At 30.8% G+C, this 21,542-nt stretch overlaps 2 protein-coding genes and 1 pseudogene across 3 annotated transcripts; 1 reads left to right on the top strand and 2 right to left on the bottom strand.

Annotated features, from left to right (window-relative positions):
* Positions 1-6,690: 6,690 nt before the first annotated feature.
* LOC111280591 (ruBisCO large subunit-binding protein subunit beta, chloroplastic-like) lies at positions 6,691-10,409 on the bottom strand (annotated as a pseudogene). The gene is made up of 14 exons (XR_016335043.1): positions 10,327-10,409; positions 10,153-10,214; positions 9,718-9,744; positions 9,506-9,633; positions 8,987-9,124; positions 8,805-8,900; positions 8,457-8,699; positions 8,144-8,377; positions 7,893-8,057; positions 7,728-7,793; positions 7,527-7,626; positions 7,295-7,399; positions 7,109-7,201; positions 6,691-7,013 (listed from the first exon to the last, which is right to left on the bottom strand). The product of XR_016335043.1 is annotated as a ruBisCO large subunit-binding protein subunit beta, chloroplastic-like (transcript).
* Positions 10,410-11,722: 1,313 nt separating this feature from the next.
* On the top strand, positions 11,723-13,584 carry LOC111280590 (uncharacterized). The gene is made up of 2 exons (XM_089757342.1): positions 11,723-12,287; positions 12,521-13,584. The coding sequence occupies exons 1-2, from the start codon at positions 12,095-12,097 to the stop codon at positions 12,814-12,816; spliced, it is 489 nt and encodes a 162-aa protein (XP_089613468.1). The 5' UTR covers positions 11,723-12,094; the 3' UTR covers positions 12,817-13,584.
* Positions 13,585-19,677: 6,093 nt separating this feature from the next.
* On the bottom strand, positions 19,678-20,855 carry LOC111281340 (early nodulin-like protein 7). The gene is made up of 2 exons (XM_022869071.2): positions 20,369-20,855; positions 19,678-20,195 (listed from the first exon to the last, which is right to left on the bottom strand). Exons 1-2 carry the CDS (start codon positions 20,559-20,561, stop codon positions 19,846-19,848), a joined length of 543 nt encoding a protein of 180 aa, XP_022724806.2. The 5' UTR covers positions 20,562-20,855; the 3' UTR covers positions 19,678-19,845.
* Positions 20,856-21,542: the final 687 nt, after the last annotated feature.

Genomic DNA, 21,542 nt, shown 5'->3' with positions numbered 1-21,542 from the left:
GAAGGAAGTTATTATTAAATTTCAAATTGAAATCATTTTTATCCAACACCAAAGACAGCGCATGATTAATTGATACCCTTTTTTTAAAGAAGCATTATAGATGTGCTAATCTTCTCCTATTCGTAATCATACTTTTTAACTTAATTCTGTTTTCAAAGACCAAAAATATTTTTTTGATAAATCTCAAATTCATTGTTTTGACTTTATTAAAAAGATAAACTTTATAAGTAATCAATCACATTTAATAAAAAAAAATCGATAAACGTTTTCTTTTTTTTATTTTAAAATATTTTACATCTTGCAATCGAAATTACAAAATTGTTTACTCATTGGTGACACAGGTTACATTCATTAATTACGAGTTATAAAATTCGTTGGTGAAAGAGACTCAAGAATGAGAAAATGAATGTGTAAGAAACATTTTAAAATTATTTGATAAATATGTTGCATGATTTTGATGTAACTTGTGTCACCAATGAGTAAACAATAGCCAAGGGAGGAACATGAGCCCCACATGCATTAAAGGGAATTGTCTCGATGGCTCACCATAATTTTCTATTCCTAACATATACGACATCAAGAGATGGGCTTTTATCGCAGAATGAATAGGGCAGGTGACCCTCCATGTGGTGAAATGAATTAAGGACTAGAGGGTCAATTATGGTGGATCTTGAGTGTTGGGTCAGTCACTCCTTCCTTCGGCTTCTCTAGACGATCGACTAGGTCAATCTTTGTGGGGTTGCCACTGAATTTGACTAGGTGCTTAGCTAGCTAGCATGGACCCAAGCAAGCTCAGCAAAAGAAAGGAAGGTTCTTGACTTTAGTAACAGTAGATGTTTTGTAAAGCCCCTCTCCCTTAGGAGGCCGATGAGACAAACAGAAAAATTGGTGCATGCCAAATAAAAAGAATTGAATTTATTTACAATTATTTTTTTAATGAGGTAAGGTCGATGAATCCAAAGTTTAAATCAATTGATTCACATAATTAACTTTAAAAAATAATATTTAATAAAATTTAAATTTAAATTCTAACACTTATAATTTTTTTTAATCACAAATTATGATCTTTTTGTATAAAAAATATCAAAATAATAATGAAATATTTAGTTTCATAATTCTCGAATCTTGAGGTAGTATCTCATCAATGGGGACAGTGCCATTAGTGTTGAAATTGAAATCTCAAGTGGGGAGTGGTCACTTCCATGATTTTTTGCCAAACTCCAATATAATGAAACTGATTTGGTGGGTAAGCAGGTTTTATCATTAATTATATATGATCCTAATGCTTTAATGGTTCCACGTATTTAAGTGGAATCTTTTATTGTTGAGTGCTGACTTTTAAAAAATAAAAATTAATTAATAAGGAAGAAAAGAAACAAAGAATACCCTCCAAATAATTAACTGGAATCAATTTATTGTTGACTCTGGAAATGCAATTTTTTTAAGAAAGAATCTGAATATTCTTTTGAGTTCCTCGATATTCAATCTTTATATTTAATTGGAACAATATCACCAATAGTTTATGAGTAATAATAAAATGTTTAATATGATATTTAAATTTTAAAAATTTTTAATATAATATTTGAATTATAAATTTGTTAATTAATATAATATTTGAAACTTATAAGACTATTAATCAATTATGTATCATCATTTCAAATTAATCACATTAAGAATAAGTATCATATTAAATTATATAAAAAGTTATCTAAAAAGGTTACTCGTTATAACCACATTATGATTTCTCAAGGTACAAGTTGATTGGGAAGGTTATCTGGGAAAGCCCATATATGGAAGAGGTGTGATGAGGATTCTTCGAGGTCTCTGGATGCAATTCCATTGATGAGAGAAGTAGGGATCATATATGTTCAGTATTTCATTTACAACTGAGAGATTTGATGAGGAAAACATCAGCCAAGGGCCTATGGGGCATTGTTTGGTGTTGAAAGAATGGAAAGCAGATGATATGATGGAGGAAGTTGAATTTTCAGAAATTTTCTTCCGAATACAATACAGATATAAGTGATATAATTAGACTATACAATAAAAGTCTTAAGCTTCAAGATAGAAAGTTTTGAACTCCAAACTTTCAAAATACCTTTTTTTTTTTGTAATCCTGTTTGGAATTTCTCTAAATTTCTCACTTGTGTTCATGTTAAAGATTTTCTTGGAATACTTAAGACTTGACACAACATATAATTGTTATTGGGATATATATCATGAATTTTGCTACTTCTAAGATTGGCTTTTTTAAGTTAAGCCTCATTTTCTATACAAGAAAAAAAAAAGTCAAGTGTCATAGTATACAAACTAGTTGATTTGGTTTGGTGAATTTTCTTTCTCTTTGCTTACTATTATAAGGTTTATTTGATTTATTTTTTATTTTCATTGAAAATTATTCATTTAATTTCATAAATAATAAAAAGTGAAACCATTAATAAATGGACAATTATAAGATTTTACTCTATTTGTCTCAAAAAAAGGAAGGGTTAGGGTTTTTGAAGATGGATGAGATAAGAATGTTAATGGATAGAGTATAGACAAGATAGAGTATTTCTTATCTTTATTTTTAGACTTTCATACTACACTTATTTTTATATTTATATTCAACGGGTATTTTAAATTTATTTTTATTTTTATTTCTGTAAGTATTTAATGAATATAGATAATCTCTGTACCTATAACTTAAAAAAAAAAAAAAAAAAAACTAAATTTTTTTTATTTTTTTATTTTCTTATTTTTATCTTGTATATTTAGATAATTTTATATAAATTTATATTAATATATATTTTTCAATAAAAATATAATAATTTTAATTAATCTAAAATAATAATTTATATTATTTAATAAAAAACTTATATACTAAATATATATAAATATATATATGTAAGGTACTAATACATGAGGGGTGTTATATTATCCATCTTTCTTGCTATATTATCCATCTTTCATCTTTATCTTCGTATCCAAAAAAATTTAAAATTATACCAATTTTCATCCATATACCCTCAATGTGGGCTTGACATCCCCAATATGGGCTTGACAAAAAAAAAAAACAAATAATCTCTTTCATTTAAGAATTCATTTGTCCAATCGAGGGTTGTTCTTCCATGTTTTATGCTTGAACTAGAAAATGAAAAGTGCTTTGTGGCTGATCTCTATAATTAAAACATTATGAATCATTCATTCAAATTTATACATTTAAATGTTTTATATAAAATAAAATTATTATTCTGATGATACTGAAATTAATTTTAAAATAAAAATTTTAATTTTGAATTCGAAAATAATCTAAAAAACAAAAAAAAAAAATGGCCAATCATTTTGATGGCACGATCTTTAAGGTTTGCAAACATTGGTATCATTGATTATAAGATAATTGTTGAACAATTTGTCACTGTAGTAATTTTGTTTCAGCCGCTTTTCAGTTTTCATCAACAAATTATTAGTATAATATAGCTATTTTCTCAAAAAAGAGAATATATAAAAAGACTAGAAATTGCACTATCTTCCTTTCTTGAACCATACCCCTTAATTACTTAATCTTACCATTATCACACACCAAACAAATTAATCACCATTATCTTTTTTTTTTTAATTAATTAATCACCATGATCTAATCAATCTATAATCTTCAAAGTACAGCTGTATAGGAAAAAGCAGCCATCTTTAAAAACAAATTAAACCCTTTCCCATGCATGTTTCAAAGCAAAAGCTAGGTTACCCAAAGGGCAAAAACTAGTAGTTCTTTTTTTTGGCCAAAAAAGAAAGAAAACTAGTAGTTTGGTAATTGTATTATCAAAGAGAGACTCAATTTCTTCCGTCCTCGGCTGTTCCATTTGCCTCTGGATAAGAAGCTTGTGTTTTTTGCATCACCTTATCAAGTTTGCTAGGAAGTCGTTTGCTTGTTGAAGATATTGTGACTTTATGCAGCAGCATGGGCCTACTTTTAGATAATTTGTTGGTATTTACATTGAGATATACTAGTAAAATTCTCCAAAAATTTTGTACAAAAAATGACCCATTTGTGCTATACAACTACTACAGGCCACCCTGATTAAAATACTCCTGTGCAATAATTGGTTGTTGTGTTGTTGGGCAATCATTTGATTTAAACCATTATCAAAATTAACCACAATATGGATAATGATTGATTTGAAACCTTTTCAACTGTGCTTCATGATTATAATTATCTACTGTTCTCCAAATTAAAAGTTGAAAGACTATGCTAACAATCAACGGTTTAATCACAATATTGTAAAGGTTTTGATTAGATTAGTTTTTCTCAATTAGCCTGATGGGATTTTTACAAATTAAAAAAAAAAAAAAAAAGGCAGAGTTTGCTGACTGACACCTTTTAAAAACAAACTTTGGTGCCCCTTTTGAAATTTGATTACTTCAAGTTGGAGTCTAATCTTTTCTTTGGATTAAAGATTCAAGTCTCGTTAAGGAAATATTCCAATTGGAAACTGGATTGTAATCTAAAATAGAAAGTTATCCATGATTCAATAATATGATTGGTGCTGCAAAACTGTTATTGTTTGGAATATGTCTGTGACTAATTAATTAATGAGGTCATGCTTATGTGTAACATTTAGAAAATGTAAAGAAGATAAAGAAACTTTAATTACAAGAAAATGAGGCAAATGAAACAAACAATTTTTTTTTGTATTATTATTAACTTTGTTTGAACAATAAAGAAATGAAAGTGGAGAAAAAAAAATAATGAAAGAAGGAATGAGAGTATGGCCAAGCCCGAAAGCAAAAGCCGAGAAACGAAAATAGGAAGAAAACCATGAGAAAGGATTTTCCCAATTTTAGGGCTGTTAGGATCTTAAAATTTTTAGTTTTCTTGATATCTCCTTTAATATATTTTTCAAATCCAATCTATCAATCAATTTAATGCAACAAATCATTTGTAAATCAATATACTTATATCGGGAAAGGTTTGATATGTTTGTTGATAATAACATTGAAACCGTACTTAAAGAGTACAGGGTGGTTCAATGGCTGTAATGTTTACTCATCACATATCCTCATTTAAAATTAATCATATTAAAAATAAATCACATTAATTATTAAATTTATAATTGATATATCATATTAATAATTTTTAAATTTTAAATATCACATTAAATATTTTATTATAATTTAAAAAACATTCATACCTTCAAATATTTATTCTTTATTAAATTACCTACATTTTAATATTCCCACTTGTTTAAAAAAAAAAAATCGCAATATGAGATAAGAAATTACTGATGTTAACATTTAAATCTCAAGCTTATTTGATGTCAGATACCATCTTTTAAAAATAAATGTATGAATCATTCAATAAGCCCAATTCGACTAGTCTCTTTTTTTTCATGCTAGTAATGAAATTAGAGTTGAAATCAGCCTCTAATTGGTGGAAGCAAAAGCTGCTAGAAAGTTGGCTTGGCACAGCCACTGACAGGAAAAAAAAAAAAATAGCTCATTCATCAAAACAAGGGTAACTAAGATAAAAGGAAAAGAGAATTGTGGATAACCGAACAAACATCACAACAATGTAAATGACCATAGTGCGCCTAAGCTGGAGAATGAGTTCTAAAACCCATAATTTGCTTTCACTTTTATTTGACATTTTCTTCCCTTACACAAATGAATGGCTTGGCCTTCACCAAATCTGCCATTTCCCCATCTTTTAGGATCAAAAGAAAATAAACTACGTATTCAAACAATTTAGTAAAATCAACTTACTCTATACTATCCGAGACTTGCAACAGATGCACCACATTGACTGGGAAAGGTAAATATGATACTTCCTTTACAATAGTAAGACTAGTAAACAGAGAAAGTTGCCCTAATTGAGTTTAGACCTGAGTTAAGAGATTCAAATAGCATCCAAGTCTCCGTTCTCAAAGTCTTAAGTTGGCAGATGATGACATCTGCTCCCATTCCATGTGACACGCATAAACAAGGCCAATGACTCAATCTAGGGATGCCAATGAGTAAAGTATGGGAAAAGTATAACATTCCCATCACCATTCTCATATTTTTATATTATACTCATTCTCGTACTCATACTCAACATGTATTTTATAATTATTCTCATATCCATCCCTATGGGTATTTAATGAGTATAAATAATTCTCATATCCATAACTTTCAAAAAATAATAATAATAAACCAAAATTTCATTTTTAAATTTTTTTAATTTTTATCTTCTACATTTAATTAGTTTTTTATAAATAAATATTAATATATTTTTTTCAATAAAAATATATTAATTTTAATTAATCTAAAATAATAATTTATATTATTTAATAAAAAATCTATTTACTAAATATATAAAAATATATGTAGGGTACGAGTATGCGATAAGTGCTATATTAACCATCGCCATCCCCGTACTCAACAAAAATTTAAAATCATACCCATCTTCATTCCCATATCTACAATATAATACCCATCCCCATTCCCAATCAAATAAAAAGTCAGATTTTTCATTGGATACAGATAAAATTAATATCCCTAACTAAATCTGCCTATGCTCCTCCTAAAGAAATATTGGATATATATACAAAATACTAACTAACCAGTATCATAACATACCATGCATTCAGAAAATTATACTTACAAATAAACTTTACAGGAGTTTTTCGGAATATAATTTTAAAAAACAAATTATTGGCAGTACATGGCTAAATATGGTGGGAATGTTAAGTCAAATGATAAAGAAGAGGATAGACAAACAGACAGTACAAATTATCCAGGTAAGATTCACAAGTTCAAAATAAGGCATAAGAGGAATATTCATGCAGCTTATAGCCTATGTACAAACCAAGGTGCTCTCAGAAATCACGTGAATATATTACCTCTTTTTTTCTTCTGAAAAGGAGAAAAATGAAAGAATAGTCTCAAGCAATAGAGAAACTCACTTTTGTAGGATCGATAATCCCAGCTGCCATCAGATCGTCATAGTTTCCACTTGCAGCATTATAACCATAGTTAGCATTGTCATTGGACAGCAACTAATGGCCAAAATGAAAAAGGAAAAACATAGTCAGATTGATAACTACATTATTAAACTAACTATGACCAGACATGATCCATCACAATGATATACCTTTTCAATGAAAACACTCCCATTGACCCCAGCATTCTTGGCAATCAACTTCATTCGATAGCTCAGTGCTCTCTTAACAATATCTGCTACAACCTGTCAACCATTAAGTCAGACAAAATGTTCCATTGCATATAACAAGTAAGTCCATAGTCCAATAGACAAGTGAAAATCTAAGACACGCATTACCTTCCATTCATCATTGTCAGGGGTCTCTTTCATAGTATCAACTTTAGCTGCAAGCCTCAATAAGGTGCAACCTCCACCAACTACAACGCCTTCTTCAACAGCTGCCTGAAAAAAATTAATGTTCTAAAACCAATTAAGGCATTGAATTTAAGCATGAGAAGAGGTGTCAGTCAGTAAAAGTTTAAAGTACAATATCTTGCACAACTTTCATAGAAAATCTCAAGCAATAAACCTTTTTTGCATTAAGAGCATCTTCCACTCTCAATTTCATTTCTTTCATCTTCCACTGTCAGTTTCTTTTCTTTAAGTTCTGTTTCTGTTTGCGCTCCAACCTAGAAACACAAATAATAAATTAAATACCAAAGAAAAGAAGATAATATACCATACATTTAAATATATCATCAACACTGCATTAAACAAGTCCAAGGTTTACCTTAATGAAAGCAACACCATTTGAGAGTTTTGCAATTCTCTAATTGAGCTTTCCTTTTTCCTAGTCCTACTCTGTTGCTTGCAAATGTTATATATTTATCAATAAAGAGAAAACAAGACAGGTAAAGATAGTAATAGGAGCGGAAAAGGGATTGAACGGAAGCACCTCAACAAGATTCTTGATCTGAGCAACTCTCTTATTCACTGCTTGTGTATTTCCATCACCAATGGTAGTAGTGGTCTCCTTAGTGAGCACCAATTTGGCAGCTTTGCCCCAGGACCTCCTCAGCTTTGTCCAATGATAACCCAACCTCATCTCTTATCACAGTACCTAAATACATGTTACAATAAATTTTAACAACAGAACATTGAGCAGATACAACTTATGTAGCTATTTTCATAAGATACCACACAAACCTCCAGTGAGTAAAGCAATATCATCAAGATATTCACTTTTACGCTCTGCAAAACCAGGGGCTTTCAAACCAGCAATCTTTAGTGCCCCTCTAAGCTTGTTCACAACAAGAGTAGCAAGAGCTTCCTGTTCAATGTCTTCTGCAATTATTACAGTTGGGTAACCCCCTTAATATCATCTCCTGAATCGTGGATGAGATTGCTTGCATTTGTTATCTTTTTGTCAACCAGTCGTAGCTGCACTAAACAGCTTCTAGTAGTCAGTGACTTCTCAAAATAGAATCCTTCAGTATCCACCAACATACTTGCCAAATACCTTAGAATTTCCATATTCAACAGCCTTTTTCTCACTGCCTGTAACAAAGTAAAGAGACATATAACCATGATCAAATTGCATCCCTTCAACAACATACAAGCTGTTTTCTTTACTGCTGCCTTCCTCAAGAGTCACTTTGCCTTTTCTTCCCACTTTACCCATAGCTTCCACAATCATATTGCATACTTCATAGCTGTTTACTGCACTAACAGCAGCCACATCTGCTAGTTCGCTGTCTTCAACCTGCAGACCAACACCAATGGTAAAATTTGCATCCCAGATATTCATCATGAAATTTGTAAGTTATAACTCCATTTAGAAGGTACAATTAAGAACAACCAGGTTTACCTCTTTTGACATCAGCTTAAGTTCATACACCAAGGCCTTAGTACTGCTTTCAATTCCTCTTGTAATTTGAACAGGACTTGCACCAGCATCCACCACCTGGAAAGAATAACCAAAAACCAATATAAGAATAGATAGGGTATGCAATTTTCCAATGATATGATTGTTATGAAGTTCTCACAAACCTTAACACCTTCGGTTATCAAACCTGGTGCAAAAACAACTGATGTAGTTGTTCCATCACCAGCCAAATCATTGGTCTTTGAAGCAGCCTGTCTCACCAATCTAGCACCAATGTTCTCCACAGGATCCTCAATCTCAACCTATAAAAATGTAAATGTAAATGAAAATTCATAAATAAAAAAGACGCTTGTGTGAAAAATAAAAAGTGGGGGGATATTCCAATAAAACCCGGGAAAAAAAAAAAAGAAAAAACCAATGCTTAAGTAAACGAAAAAGTATAGCTACAAAACAAAGAATACTTTCTTCAATTCTGAAACAAAAAGATCAAAAAGAACAAAAAGACCAATAGATTCAGAAAACAACCCAAGTGGTTCATCATTTATCATTAGCTGAAGACGTCAAACTTTGACAAAGGCAATTAAAATAAAAAATGCTGATTCATTCCTATTCATTTGTTGTATATTGCTTCAATGTATCAAACGCTATCAACAAAAGTATTCATTGAACAAAGGTAAATATACCTCCTTAGCAATGCTAACGGTTACACCATCATTAACAATTTTTGGGGAGCCAAACTTGCTCTCTAAAACTACATTTCTCCCTTTGGGACCAAGAGTAACACCAACTAGGTCTGCAAGTTTGTTGACACCTTTTTGAAGTGGAAAAGATGCAAAGGTACATCAAAAAAATTGCCAAAGAATGTCATACAACAAACCATTCACTGCCAACTTACTTATAGCTTCTTGATAGCAGAACCATCCTTGTTAAAATGCAACTCTTGGCCATTGGCCAAATTTGGGAAGAGCATCCTCTTTGTGAAATCACATTATGTTCCTTGCCTAGAAAGGCACTTGAGGATATAGAATCAAATGATGATAGTCAACCGGAAGAATTTAAAAACTTCTTGTCTATTGTACTACTGCAGGGAAACCCTAGAGAGCCAATTGACGACATGGCAATGAAACATAATGCCATGTTCTTTCAAGAGCCTGAAACATTAGTCAAAACACAAGACATATAGATCCAATTATTGTCCACAAAAACAGATAAATCAAAAGAAATCACATGTGCTAAAGTCCTACTTCCACAAAGAAAGGTTAACCTAGATATGCTGGTGAAATAGATATTACCTAAATCCCACATTAAGGATATGAAATGACGCCATCACCTTCTGCACTTAATTTGCACATGTAAATGGGCAAGGCAGAGTGGAGATAATCACCAAAATCACTGAGAGTTATAGTTAGAGAAGTCTCATAAGAGAAGATAACTTTTCCACCATAATAAGTTAGAAAAATTTAGCAGAAATTACATACAAAAAATTCAGTAATCAAATCTGAACCCGTTTGCAAGAAAACTATCAAATTTCAAACTTGAACAAGAACTTTTAGTTTTTACCCCTAAAACAGCCAAAAACAAAGTCATCTTGATAATCCCAAAAAATTCACAAGACAAAAAAAAATTAATAAGAAAAAAAAAAGAACTTCTTTAATCGATTGTTTTACATCTATAGACCCATATAAACAAAAACCCAGAAAGCTAAAATCAAAGCTTTGCCTGCTTCAAATGCAGTTTCCATCATTCATAAACCAAAACAATAGTTAACCATTGCATCATACTTCAAATTTTCTCTTCTCTTGTCTTCATTTCCTTCTATTTTCTTGACATTGAGGAAACAAAAAGAGAAAAGTAAAGAAGAATCATTTAGAAAAGAACGGCAACTGGGAGAGTTTACTGAAAACGGCGGTTGATAGTTTGATAGCATAGAGTTTTTGAGGTAAGGAAGACACCAGAGAGTCCGGTGTGTAAATGCAGAAACAAAAAGATTTTACAGTAGACAGCGGGTTTTGGTATCTAAGTGATAGTGTAGGATTTTTAGGGTATCCTAATGTTTGGAATAAATGTGAACCGTTGATGTGGTTGACTTAAATTTCCATTTTCCTTTTCCCTGGGTTTAGCTGTTCGTGGGCTTGCAATACAAATTTTGCAAGCCCAAGCCTCATTTAGTGTGGCTAAGTAATGCATAGGGCAGGGTTTACGTCCCCCCCCTGCAAGCCTGGTCCCATTCGGGCCGAGATGTTGACTAAGAGTTTTAGAGTTCAGATATGATTCGGTTCAAAGTTTTATTTTATTAAATAAAATTTATTTTTTATTTAATTTTAATTTTTAAAACATATTTAAGTATTAAAGTGTTAGTATTTTAATATATATATATATATATATACATATTTTTAAAAAAATCAAACATTTAACTTGAGGAATTTGTCGGACTTTGAACAAATCTTTTGAAAAATCGATGGAGTTGACTTGATCTTTTGAAAGGCTAATGTAGCTAATGCGGCCCCACTGGTCCCATAAACATTTTTACTTCTTGCTAGATCCGTGCTGTAGAACATTGGGGCAGCTGCTGAACCAGGATGGAAGCTCCAACTGGTAGAGGGGATAATTTTATTGATAATGTCATCAATTATCAGTCAATTTATCGACTTTGTAGTTGGAGCATTAATGTTGAGATACTTTATTGACTTGGTAGGCCTTGCAAAGAATTGTCGACTTAGGTCCTTGGAAGAGATAGAGAAGAATGAAGGAATCAACCCTGAAGAAACTAGGAAACTAACAAATTCTAATTGTCCCTCACCCCCCCCCCCCCCCCAAAAAAAAAAATGATTAATATTGAAGCTAACAAATTAACTCGCGAAGAATCAACTGTATGAAAATTCGAGGAACATATGAAGAGAACTCTTGATCTTTGTTCTTCTCCTTCCACTTTTCGTATAATTAGATGTAGAAACCACACTGGCTCATAAACTCGTGCTTTTGGTTTAGACTGTAAAGCTCAGAAGTGTGACGAGATGGATGCCAGGCTTCTCGAAGCAATTGCAGGAAATGATGCTTTGGCTTTTACCCGTTTGGTTCGAGAGAATGAAAACATTCTTGAACAAACAACTGCCAACGGACTGAACACAGCTTTACACCTTGCTTTGAAGTTTGGAAGCAACAATTTGGTGATGGAAATCATTAAGTTACGACTAAGTTTGGTGGCAACAATGAAGAGGTAGCTAGAAACTCCCCTGCATGAAGATTGTCGTGCGGGAAATGCTGAGGCAGTGATGTTGCTGTTGGAGAGCAACCCCTGGATAGCATGCAATTTGAACTGTGAAAATCAAAGTCCATTATTCATTGCTTGCAGTAATGGGTATCTGAATGTGGTAAAGGTGCTTTTGAATCAACCCTGGTTGGAAGGATTAGAAGATGATGCTGATCTAACTACTGCTCATGGGGCTGCATCAAAAGGGCAAATTGGTAAGTGATGAACCTTTCTTTGCCAAGAGGTCATGGTAAAACAAAAATATAAATATATTATTGATTTTTCCCATGTCATTCTTTCTGGGTATTATTCTTATTGCCTCAATTTCCATTTTATCCTTCTTCATTTTGCCTTATAACCTTTTAGATAATTTCTTTTGAAAATAAAATAATTTTAAAATGTAAAATGTATAAGAACTCTATACTAATATTCAGGATCTAATCATCAGAAATATTGAGGGAGATAATAAATATCTACCCGGAATTGGGGCGAAAGGTTGACAGAAATGGACGTTCACCTCTGCACTCTGCTTGCAGTAAAGGGCGGTTGGATATAACCAAAATGCTTCTGCAGTATGATCTGGACCTTGCTTTTCAGTTCGATAACAATGGTTATACACCATTGCACTTGGCACCAATGAATGGTGATACTGGAATTCTTAAAGCATTTGTGTCAATCCGTTCAATGTCTCACACAAGATGGAGATACTGTATTTCATCTTACAGCAAGGTTCAATCGATATAATGCCTTTGTATGCTTGGCACTGGTTTTCAGCAACACCAATCTCTTCAACCGACCAGACTCGCATGGCAACACTATTCTGCATGTGGCAACCTCCAAAGGACACTATCTAGTATGTATCTTTCTTTACCTTTATACCTGTGAGTTTAGAGGTGTGCGGATGCAGTAATGAACAATGGTTCCGTGACAAACTAGCGAATTAAAGTTGGTAAAATGATGAAAAAGAAAAAGGTCAAATGAAATTAGGAAGAAAAGCTCTTTACTACAAGTTTTGCACTATACAATGGAATGGATAGTGGAATTTCATTATGCAAGTTCATTTCTAAAGTTATTGTCATTTTTCTTTTCTATTGAGTTCATTATAGCTGGCAGACTACATCGTGTATGAAGCAAATGTGGATGTCAATTATCGAAACTATAGGGGACATACAATGCTTGATATCCTCAATGAAGCTGGATGCACTTCAGAAATTCAGCTTTTGAAAGAGAAGATAAAAAGAGCAGGTGGTAAGACAAGTATAGCACTTCTTTAAAGACAAAGGCAAGCAGTTCAAAATTTTATGGAAGTGTTGGGATATGGATCACATGTAAGTAAAAAATCTTACATCATTAGAAAATTTAAATGAGATATCCTATATATGCATGAAGGATCCAAAAACCTAATAGCTTAAGCTTTGGAGATTAAATGGTGTCTAACATGTATGATCGGGCTCTTTGGTGTACTCTCACAAGCTCCAAGTGTGGTTTATTTCCCCAACAAGTGGTACCAAAGCCAAGATTACAATTCGAATACCAATTGTGTTGTTGGGGGAGAGATTGTTGGCAGATCGGAGGGTGGTTGCGTCCATTAACTCCATGTGCTCAAACATCGGTATTATATGTAGAAATGGAACACCCAAGTGGGCGGTGTATTGAGTTAACCTGAAGTGCAAGCTAGAGGAAGCACTTATACAACCTAGGCAGCTAAGTTGAGTGCTGTTGCCTGGCACAAAAAAGTGTTGATAGGACTTACTTGCATGGGGAGCTGAGGTGGGATTTGATCAAAACTCACAAGTAAATGGAGGAGATTGTTGGAATATGGTCCACGTATGAGTAAAGAATCTTACATCATTAAGAAATCTAAATAAGATGTTCTATATATGCATAAAGGACCCCAAAACCTAATAATTTAAGCTTTTAGACTCAAATGATGTCTAACATATATGTATGGGCTCTCTAGTGTGCTGTCATGGGCTCCAAGTGTGATTTATCTCCCCGACAAGAATGTGGTGCATCTCATATTGGATAGAAAGATGTAATTACTGACAAATAAATTTAATTTTATATTAATATTATTTATATTTTAAATAATTATATTTTAACAGAAATAATTATCATATGACAAATGGTTATAACTATTTAAATATAAATAAATTATTATTTTCAAAAGTAATGATTAGACAAAAGGTTATAACCATCTGAATAGAAGTTTATATCTGTTCATTTATTACAAATAAATCTTTCAATATAATCATTTTTATTACTTTTGCCTATAGAGTTTTGAGATTTTATTGTATCCTAAAAGCATAATTGCCTTTAAAAAAGTGTTCTTCACACCTCAAAACCAAAATTCTTTTCTATTTTTTGTCTTCTCTTATTTATTTTTCTAATAATTTAAAGACAGTTATGAGAAATTTATATTTCGCATGAAGAAGATATAAAGGAAAAAAAATTGGCATGATTTGGAGATCATTACTAGAAAAGGCTCAAAGTGTTAAAAGATTAATGTTTCCATGGATCAAAATGTTAATTTTCATAAAAATCTTCATTAGAGGTATGTATTTTATTTTTTGCATAATTGCTAGTAAAAAAGATTGACTGAATGAGATAAACACGTTAATAATTAATTTTATTAGTGTGTAAAGTCAAAACACAATATGCAAAATATTGATTACATTACATAAATTTATGCATATATTAAAATTGGCTCGAAAATTAGGTTTAATAAATTGTATTATATTTATTTAAAAAATCGATATTTATAAAGATTGAGATAGGAAATAGTCTGAAAACATGAAAAAAAAAAAAGAAAAACATAAATTGATCTACGACCAAAAGAATTATCACTTATTATCAAGTAACGAATTAAATTAGATTCTAATAGAATAGTTGATTGTTTAATTGTCATATCTTGATTATATAAAAGAGCAGGCAAATTATCTTATGGGTTTTATGAAAGCAATCAAAAATGGGTAAAGGAATATATCATAAAAAAAATTAGATGTAAGTAAAAAATATATGTTGAAAATAAGATTTGGCTACAAAATTAATTTTATTTTTAAATCATGGCACCAAAATTGAGACAATAAGTTAATTCAAGCTATTTGTATAGTTCTATCTTTGTTAGTCGTGTATAAATCAATAGTTAATTTATTATTATTATTATTATTATTGGTTTAAATTTTGACTAGTGTTCAATTTTCTTGAAAATCAATTAAAATTAAATTGATGTATGTAAATAATTATTATTAAGATATAGTGTTTTATGGATTAATTGGTGGTAATATAAAATACATTAAATATGTATATCTATGGCATTCTTATATTTTGTAAATTTTATATTAGTATCACTAACTAAAATTTGGCCAAAATTTTAGGTTAGTTAGATGATTGATTAAAAGAAAAGACATGTCATTAAAAATATTGATACATTTGTCGATTACTAGCATTTTGAAAAATGCTCCTTAATGTCTAAATTAGCTATATTTATAAATTAGAAAAAAAAAACATACAAATTCAATGTTCCAAAGGGACCGATACATCCATGTGCTTAATTCCATTTTGTGATGGCATGGAGAATATTGGTATAGTTTGCCATAAATTACAAAAAATGAAAGGAATGGCATGGAATTTTCTTTCTTATATCTTAAGAAATATATGTACTGCAGAGATAAAATGCCATCATCTAATTAATACATTATTAGTTAAAGATAATAAAGATATTTTTGTTCTTATAGCCGAAAAAATGGCTTTTGTAGGCTATTAAAATGAAAAGTGAACAAGTTTTTTAGGTTTTCAATAGTTTCATGACAATGGCAAAGATGTGATTGGTTATACACCGTATTCACATATAGGCTTAGATAATAATATTGGTTTGTGAAACCCGTGAGCCTTGGAGCAAGCCAATCAATTATTTAACCAATGCAAATTCATCATGAGTTTTTGCATAAAATATGAGTAGAACTCATGTTATAATTATTGTTTATACTATTTCATGAAAATTATTCTTTAGATTCATATTTCATTACTTAAGTTGATATGGTGATCTAGATATGAACATATTGATCACAAAATTATTGTAAAAGTATTTGAAATTAGAGTTAAATATACTTTAGACTCTTATTGTACATAAGCATATTAGTCATATGAGTAAAGTTTGAATTTATTATATATTCGAAAATGTTATGACCAATTAAAAGTAGTAAATAACATAAATACATAGGCTACACAATGGTGGAGAAATAAAATTCTCATAAAATTTTGAAATTAAGCTTAGAGGTTTTAATAGTCATGAACTTGGAATTGGCCATTGAGCAATTAATATATGCATTGGAAACTCATTATAACATTTGAGATAGTTGGTTTTCACTCAAAAGCATCATTATAAATAAGATAACTTCAATAGCCAAATCTACATGATTTATAGGTATGATGTGGATTATTATGAATGGCTTAGAATAGCCATAAGCTAAAATTGATGCCACAATCTTGATCTTGTTGTGGTAATTTTTTGTTATGTATATGGTCTAATTCATAGATTGTACAAATGATTTATCATATATGGTTTTATATAGTAAAATTTTCAAAGCATATTTACTTTGGAAGCTATGAGTGATTCAAATATCTTATGAATATGAAAACTTTTATAATAGTAAATGGAATGCTATTTAATCCATTTGGGTGATCAAATGATTTTGTTCATGAAAATAAAAACTATTAATAGTGTCCATGAATAAATAGATTCATATAAGTATTTATGAATTAATATAAAAAGTCTTTAAAAAATATTATAGAAGCATGATTATATTTGAAATCTACTTATTGATATAAACTCTTATATTGAGTTAAAATATAAAAGTTTTGAAACTTTTATAGAAATATTAAGATATTTGCTAGTTATCTTTCACTAAATATGAATTTGGAGGTCTCTTATTTAAAAAAAAAATACCAAATAATAAAAAGATAAATGAAATGACAACTTGATTAAGAATATATGATATTTTAACTATTGAATTAGACATTCTTTAATAAAAGAATGCATAACATTCTTCAATAAAAAAATGCATACTTACATATGGTGAGGGTAATAAGAATAAAAAAAATAAAAACTATCACTATAGTGTTGTAAGATTTTAGTATAATTTTCTGAGTAAACTATACAAGCTAATAAGTTTAGACACTTATTAAAGCAAAATCATAAAAGGTCCTTAAAAATCTTAAAAGACTAAAATGGCTTGGTTTCTTCATTGAGTTTATTCAATTGTACTAGAAGTATAATTGTATTAAAGATGTATAAAAGTATGAAAATAGAATGGTTGAAATTTATGAGTATAGAATTGTGACTACAACCAAAACCAGCTATATCATAAAATGATAAGAATAAGGCAACAATGTCCAGAGCATATAAATGATATACAAAATGAAAAGTTTGGACATATTAACCTGAAGTGATTATATTAGATATTCAATTTCAAGTAAGGGTAATTACCATAAAAGAAAATTGAATTTTAAGATATTTGGTTAGTAGTACTACAAGTAGAATAAATTTAAACCCTTATTATTTGACACCAATAATAGGAACCTAACTTTGAATTAGTAACATTTAATTACAAAGTTTAATGGGTAAAAACAAGTTATTGTTATGTGTTTGTTAAGCACTAGTAAAATCCATTCAAATTTTAAAAATTAGTGTAATCCATTGTGTAGAGAAGATGAGCTTCTATACTCTTAATGAAGTTTTAAATATCTAAAGTAATTGAGACATAATGAAAACTCTACCTATATAAACATAGAAGTGGTGTCGCTTCAACAAGAAGAATTGAGGTCTCTCTTGTAAATATGGCCATAATAGTGCTAAAAAATGGTTATAAACTTCTGACAAAAGAATAAATAAATATTATGTGTGTTATATCTTCAATTATAATACTACGAGTTAAGGTTTAATCTATGAACACAATCAACTTCGTTAGAATTATAAGATATATATGCTAATTAAAGGTTTAAATATAGAGATATTTTCTTATATTCATAATATTTATTTGTGTAAAAGGTAAAATTAAGCAACAACATTTCAAACTCGTGGGGGATTATTGGTAATTTAGAATGTGGTGTATCCCACATTTGATAAAAAAATTTAATTATTGATGAATAAAATTAATTTTTATATTAATTTTATTTATATTTTCAATAATTATGTTTGAACAGAAACAATTATCATATGACAAATGATCATAACTATTTAAATATAAATTATTCATAAAGATTATGATTATACAAAAAGTCATAACCATCTGAATAGAAGTTTATATGTTCATTCATTATAAATAAATCTTTCAGTATAATCATTTTCACTACTTTTGCTTGGAGATTTTTAAGACTTTGTTGTATCTTAAAGATATAATTACATTTAAGAAAATCTTTTTCACACTTCAAAGCTAAAATTCTCTTCTATTTTTTTGTCTTCTCTTATTTATTTTTTCTAACAGATCGTGGCAACGGCTTATGTTGCAGCCACCTGGGTGACAGTGCCCAATGATCAAGGGAGATGGGTGTTTGTGGCACTACTATCAACCTGTAGGGGAACTCTTGGAGCAGCTTTCGCCGGTGTAACTGTGATGCTGGTTGAACACTGGTTACGGAAGCTGAAGTGGATAAAAGAACGAAAGAGAGACCTCAGAAGGGAAAGGATAGCTTCTTTTAATTCAGACATGGAGAGTTGCTACCACCGAGTTTATCATTCATTTTGAAGGCTTACACTTTCAACTTGAGAAATTTGATTTGTCTTTTATTCAACAAACATAAATATGTCCACAAGATACCATGTCTGTGTGGGTTGCAAGTGCTTCCTCCCGTTCCATGTCTGTTATTCAGTTTGTTCTGAATCGAAAGCTTCAATAGAGCTTGTCCTGAGTTCCTCATTTAGTGGTATTGTTTGGACTTTGGACCATTTTTTGCCCACTGTCATCATTAATCATCGAATATTTGTATACTAAAATCGCTCGCATAAGTAGCTTCATCTTAACACTTTCGCAGCTACTCAGACTTCTGAATATAAAATGTGTAAGGAATCAAGTAGAGCAATACAAAAAGTGCAGTTTTTATGAGTATTCTATGAGCAAATAGTTAAACAGAGTGCTCTGCCATTGCCACGGGCACTCATTTTCAACATCATTTAGTTGGCCTGCCTGAGTTCTTCCTATATTCCTTAGGACTCAAGAAATAGCCAGAATAATAGCACCTTGAGTCATAACATTTCAACATGCATGATGAAATTATTCAAAACGTACAATAATTTTTTTTTTTAAATTAACTGAATTCTCGACTATTCTATTAATGAAATGTTATATTGTTGATTAATTCCATAAACATTTGCTTTATTATAATTTATGCAAAATTATCTTCTTCTTTTTTTTTCTTTTCGTATTTTCTACAATGTATGAGGATGGGATCCTCACGTGTAGGAGAAAAACATATTATAAGCTCATCTTAAATCTACAGATTGAACTTTTCTTTTCTGTTTTTACAATTCAAGAGTGGACTTGTTGCCACATCAAGTTCGCGAGAAACCTGAAATTGAGAGTGGTGAAAATGGAGAAGACTTGTTAAATGATGAATTCAGATGCAAATGCAACGACCATTAGCAACGGCAACATCACAATAATCCAACACACATGTATAGCTAAATAATTGAGACAAAGAATTCCAACGCTTGGAATCTGTCACAGAAGAAAGAAAAAGACAAAAACAAAGCAAAGAAATAGGTTATGGTGCACATCATATCAAAGTTACAACTGTGACAATAAGAGCAACAAAGACTGAACTAAGTGTCACTGAAACTATTAATCCTGAACTAGGATGTGGCCCTGGTGTGATGCCATCCTCTGGTGGATTTGCAATGGAAGGTGGAGATCCTGCTCTTTGGTGAAAACCCATCACCCGGATGAGCAATTTCTGACCCCTGTTGCAGTGATCGGGGGCTCCGCTGATGAAGTAGAAGAGTCCATGCCTATCAAGATTGATAACAGTCTTTCCATCGTTAAAGAAAGAGATGGGCGTGTTTGTGTTGCAATGATAGTAATCCCATTTCTCCACCACAAGGACTGAATCATTCTGATACTCAAAAGCTGCAACAAAGAAAAAAAATGATAGCTAAATATCAGAAACCTGACAATTAAGCAAACAACATAGAGCATTTGATCAATAAATTTTTGAAAAATGTAATAAAGATTAGGATGTCGAGTGATACTACTCGTAAAAAGTGAAGGGTATAACTAAGCAAAAGGTTGAAGAAACTCACAAAGAGAGTCTCCAACATGAAACCTTTTACTCGTAGCCCACTGGCTGTAGACCGCAGTGTCGTTAGTGCTAGGCTGCTGCCAACCTATCTGATCCCCCACTTTGAAATGCTTGGAAGCTTCAACGGAGCCATTCATGGCAGCTAGAATATTGAGAAAATAAGTACAAAATATCAAACCCTTGAAATGTTTCATTTTTGAGTTGTTAACTTTTTTCTACTTGAAAAGTTTAGATTTTCATAGTAACTGATAGTGACAAGAGATATATGGGGGAATTTAGGAAAGGATTTGAAGGAAAAATTAAAATAGTAATAGAAGTTGGTTGAACTTTGAAGTATGAACTTGGCGGGCTAGGTTTCAAGAGCGTGAGAGACTGGAGTAGTGGACAGTTATGCAGAAACGTGCGCGCTTGTCGGTTTTTTTTTAATGGGTTGAACCATCCGTGTTGACAGGGGCTCGATTGCGCTCAACTCTGATAATTTTTGTTACAAACGTAATGTAATAGTAGTTTTATAGAATTTATTTTGGTAATTAAAATTAACTCCCACTAAATTAATTTTGTATTTATTACCAAAAAATGCTACTGTTTTCTTATTAAGAAAAAAAAATTTTAAAATGCTACAAGAAAACATGCCTTACAGGATTTCAGTGCCCCATTTTATATCCCTCTCTGCCGATAGGCTACCAGCATATCTGAAAGACTGAAATAGATTGCCTGACAGATGGCTATTAATTTTTTTTTTTTTTATACCTAGGAAGCTGCTGCATGGAGCTAAGGAAAAAAGTTGCTGAGATTCAATTCTTAGACGTGTCAATTGTCACTTCTTAATAGTAAATACATGATCCAAATAAGCTAAATTTCAGGTTCAGGTGGCTCTTAATTTGAATATAAGGTAATGCTCCCTAAAATCTCCTTTTTCAGGTTCATCATCATTTCTTGGAATCGAGCTCGCTTGGTGTAGGCACCGAATTTTATTCGGATCTATTGATATTTTAAATCATATTTTTTGTTTTTGTTTTTGTTTAACAATATTAAACTATTAATAATAAAAAAAATATTGATAATAAAATATTAATATTAGTTTAACATTGAAAAAAATACAAAAAAAAATAAAAAAAAGAGAAGAAAAAAAATAAAAAAATAAAAAAAAACAAAAAAGTGGCAAAAAGTAGGGC

This window comes from Durio zibethinus, chromosome 28 (genome assembly GCF_047325235.1).
Source record: "Durio zibethinus cultivar Kanyao isolate XHJ-2024 chromosome 28, ASM4732523v1, whole genome shotgun sequence".
In the NCBI taxonomy this organism is placed as follows: Eukaryota; Viridiplantae; Streptophyta; class Magnoliopsida; order Malvales; family Malvaceae; genus Durio; species Durio zibethinus.
The sequence above is the reverse complement of the archived record's forward strand: the minus strand, read 5'-3'. Positions and strand labels throughout refer to the sequence as shown.

What these genes read in the sequence shown, in the direction of transcription:
- LOC111280590 (XM_089757342.1), top strand. Translation starts at nt 12,095, where the DNA reads ATGTTGCTGTTGGAGAGCAACCCCTGGATAGCATGCAATTTGAACTGT. An exon ending in TGCATCAAAAGGGCAAATTG is followed by an intron (nt 12,288 to 12,520) that starts GTAAGTGATGAA and finishes TCTAATCATCAG; the next exon opens with AAATATTGAGGGAGATAATA.
- LOC111281340 (XM_022869071.2), bottom strand. Translation starts at nt 20,561, where the DNA reads ATGAAACATTTCAAGGGTTTGATATTTTGTACTTATTTTCTCAATATT. An exon ending in TCATGTTGGAGACTCTCTTT is followed by an intron (nt 20,196 to 20,368) that starts GTGAGTTTCTTC and finishes TCTTTGTTGCAG; the next exon opens with CTTTTGAGTATCAGAATGAT.